The 4,193-nt window shown below is 38.0% G+C and overlaps 1 protein-coding gene across 1 annotated transcript; it reads right to left on the bottom strand.

Annotated features, from left to right (window-relative positions):
- Positions 1 to 856: 856 nt before the first annotated feature.
- Positions 857 to 1,891, bottom strand: LOC100018240 (olfactory receptor 52I1-like). Its single transcript, XM_016433249.2, has one exon. It carries the CDS (start codon positions 1,889 to 1,891, stop codon positions 857 to 859), a length of 1,035 nt encoding a protein of 344 aa, XP_016288735.2.
- Between the last annotated feature and the right edge of the window lie 2,302 nt (positions 1,892 to 4,193).

The following is a 4,193-nucleotide window of genomic DNA, read 5'->3' as shown; positions in this document are numbered from 1 at the left end:
AGACGGAAGGTAGGGGTTTTTTAAAAATAAATAAATAACATCCTAAAGGGCAAGTGTTCTCAATTTGAGCCCATGGACCTCCCCAGAGCATCCATGGCTAAGTACAGGGGGTTTGTGGAATTGAAATGGGGGGGGGGGGAAATCCATATTTATTTTAATTGACTTCTTTCAGAGTCCTTTGTATTTTGTTTTATGCATTTGAAATCAGCATTCTGAAAAAAAGGTCCTTGGATTTCACCAGACTATCAATAGAGACCTTAATGATCCTACTGTAATCCCCACACACACAAAAAAGTTAAAAACACCTACTATCATGATACAACATAAGAAATGATTTGGTAACAATAAGTATGGAATTCACCTACTTCTCAAGACAGGAAGTGATTAGATAAACAAAGCCTCATCAAGTTTCTCCCTTATACTTCTGCCAAGGTCTTTGCTTTTTCAGAACAGATTTTTGAAGATGAATAGGCTTTTAAAATACAGAAAAATGGGACAGTTGGGTAGCTCAGTGGATTGAGAGCCAGGCCCAGAGACGGGAGGTCCTAAATTCAAATCTGGCCTCAGACACTTCCCAGTTGTGTGACCCTGGGTAAGTCATTTGACCCTCATTGCCTAGCCCTTACTATTCTTTCGCCTTGGAGCCAATACACAGTATTGACTCCAAGACGGATGTTAAGGGTTTTAAAAAAATACAGAAAAATTCATTGTTAAAATTTCAGGCACCAGCAAAAACAGGACCTTAGCTTTTTGTACCACAATGAGTAATTGTCATTCTTATCTACATAGGAGACCAGTCTAATTGAAGAAGAATGACTTGAAAGCAACTTTAACAAATCCTCACTAGCTTTGGGGTCTACACTCCTTCTGTGGATCTATTTCCCATTACAAATACTTGCTTTGATCTACTATCCTTTTGGGGGTTCACAAAGTGGTGCCCAGGAAAGCTGGTGACTAATGGATTTCTCAACCTATCCCAGATCCTCTTAGTTCTCAGGCCATAGATAATAGGGTTCAAGGTGGGTGGGATGACTAGGTACAAGTCAGCTAATAGTACCTGGGTATGCATAGGTACCATATCCTTCCCAATCCAGTCCACATAGACGGAAATTAAACCAGGCAAATAATAGAGAGCCATGACCCCTACATGAGAGCCACACGTGCTAAGGGCTTTGTGCCTTGCTTTCTGGGAAGAAAGGCTAAATACAGCTTGAAGGATCAGAATATAAGAGGTAGTGATGAAGGTTACATCGATACCCACAACAACAGAGGAGCCAATCAAGCTATAAAGGCTGCTGGGCATATAGTCAGCACATGCCAGTTTGGCCACAGCCATATGCTCACAATAGGAATGGGGGATCATGTGGGAGCCACAATAGGGAAGACTACTCACCATCCAGCTCAGTGGTATTAAAGCAATTGCAGCCCTCAACACAATGGCTGCATTAATGCCCAGGATTTTCTGTGGTGTCAGGATGGTATTATAATGGAGGGGTTTGCAGATGGCCACATAGCGGTCAAAAGCCATGGCTAACAGCAACCCTGACTCCATGGCTGTGGCAGTATGAACAATGTACATCTGGGTGAAGCAGGCAGTGAAGCCAATGGTGCCATTGCCTGACCAGAAGACGCTCAGCATCTTTGGAGCCACAGAAGTTGCCATAATGATGTCCACACCAGCCAAGACACACAGGAAATAATACATGGGCTCATGAAGTACAGGGTCTACACAGACCACAGTCATGATGAGGCTGTTCCCCATGAGGATCACAGTGTACATAGTGCTGAGTAGGGCTGCCAGCCAAAGGTGAGCTTCCTCAAGGCCTGGGACACCCATGAGGAAGAAGGTGGCAGGAAGCAAAGAAGTGTGGTTGGACAGTAGATCCAGCATCACTGGAAAGACTTTCTTCCTATAGGGTGAAACAAACAAATATATATATTGATTTATATATATACATATATATATATGTACATATGACTATATATTTCATTGATTTTATATATGACTATATTTATATATAAATATATGACTATATATTTCATCAATTTTATATATGACTATATTTATACATAAATATGTGACTATATATTTCATCGATTTTATAAGTGTCTATATTTATGTATAAACACATGACTCTATATATTTAGTTAATTTATATATAACTATATTTATATGTATAAATATGTGACTTTATATTTAATTGAGTATATATGACTATATGTATATAGTAATAGTCTAGAAAAATAATGAGGTACAAGACAAGGGAAATAAAAATAGCTTTTATTTGGTCTAGACATTCATTTCTATTGTATTATTCTATATCTAAACAAACAATAATTATAGTTAAATTTTCTTTTTTTTTAACCTTTACCTTCTGTCTTAAACTCAATACTAAATATCAATTCCAAAGCATAAAAGAAGTAAGGCCTAGGTAAATGGAGTTAAGTGACTTGCTCAGGTCACACAGCTGGGAAGTGTCTGAGATCAAATTTGAAATCAGGACCTTCCATCTCTAGATCTGACTTTCTAACCACTGAGACACCTAGCTGCCTCCTTAGGATTTCCTTTTTTTACATAACATTTTAAAGTTTGCAAAGAGTCTTAAATATATTGTCCCTTTTGAGCATCACTTACATCTATGTTATAGTTCAGACAATCTTGGCATCATAAACTTAAGCTAGAAGGGGTCCTGGAAGCCATCTAGTCCATACTTCTTATTTTTTTATATAAGGAAACAGACTATAAGAAATTAAGTGACTTTTTCAAGGTCACACACCGATAGCTATAAAAGCTAGGATTCAAGTCTAGTTTATTTAACTCTAAATCCAACAATCTTATTATCCTTATTTGGGCAGATGAGGAGTCTGAGGCTAAGAAATTAAGTGATTAATAGCTATATACTAAAACCCAGGTTTTACTGACTCCAGGATCCAGGATTCTGGATCCTGGACATTTAGTTTTGTAATTCATGGTAGGAAAGGAGAAGAAATTCAAGAATAATCTGCAATTGTTACTTCCAAATCTAAAGTTCATATAAAATTTTTCAATCAAGAAGCATTTCTGCAGTACCTGCTGTGTGTCAGAAACTGTGCTAAACACTAAGAATATAAAGACAAAAGGGGAAATCTTTGTCATCGGGGAATTAAATTCTAATCACTTCCAGGTCAATATAGTGTGGTTGTATGCATACATACACACATACATTTTTGTTGCTCATTTTGGTCATTCCAACTCTTCATGAACCCTCTTCAGGTTTTCTTGGCAAACATACAGAATTGGTTTGCCATCTCCTCCACTTCGTTTTACAGATGAGAAATGGAGGTAAGTGGGTTTAAGTGACTTGCCCAGGATCTCACACCTAGTGTTTGAGTCTAGACTTGAACTCGGGCAGATGGCATAGAATATAGTGCCATAGCATTATGTTTTACTTCCATTTACCTCCATTGTGTTTTCAGTACTTGCCATGGTGCCTGGAATATAGCCTATGGAGGTAGCCAAGTACCACAGTGGCTTGAATATTGGATTTGGGAATCAGGAATAGCTGAGAGCAAAACTTTCCTCAGCAATTCCTGCATGACCCTGGGCCAGTCATTTAAAATCTATTTACTATAGTTTTCTCATTTGTAAAATGGAATAATAAATAATAACACCCACCTCCCAGGGTTGCTCTGAGGTAGGTGCTATTATAGTGCTATATTATATTTATAGAGTATTTTGCAAACCTTAAAGTGCCATATAAATACTAAGTATTATTAATGAATTCATGTTGACTGACTAATCAACCAGCATAATATTCTATGCTATTGTCATTCAGTCATTTGAGTAATATCTGCCTCTTCGTGACCCCATTTGGGGTTTTCTTAGCAAGCATACTAGAGTAGTTTCCTTCTCCAGCTCACTTTGCAGATAAGTAAACTGAGAAAAACAGGTTTAAGTGACTTACCTAGGGTTATACAGCTAATAAGTCTAAATCCAGATTTGAACTCAGGTCTTCCTGACCCTAGGCATGGCACTCTATCACTTGAACCATCTACCTGTCCCTACTATCCCATAATAGAACACAACAATGCAGATGTAGTCAGACTAGGACAACAGTGCCACTCTTACACCCTCTGTTCAGAATTCTATGCCTTTCAATGAAAACTAGAATCACAGCAGCTTTTTGGATTGCCACATCATACTTCTCTCATAT

The sequence above is a fragment of the Monodelphis domestica genome, chromosome 4 (assembly GCF_027887165.1).
Source record: "Monodelphis domestica isolate mMonDom1 chromosome 4, mMonDom1.pri, whole genome shotgun sequence".
NCBI classification, from domain to species: domain Eukaryota; kingdom Metazoa; phylum Chordata; class Mammalia; order Didelphimorphia; family Didelphidae; genus Monodelphis; species Monodelphis domestica.
This window is presented reverse-complemented; position numbering and strand designations above follow the sequence as displayed.

Bases quoted from the DNA above. Each gene is read 5' to 3' on its own strand.
- LOC100018240 (XM_016433249.2), bottom strand. From the start codon at position 1,891: ATGCTGGATCTACTGTCCAACCACACTTCTTTGCTTCCTGCCACCTTC.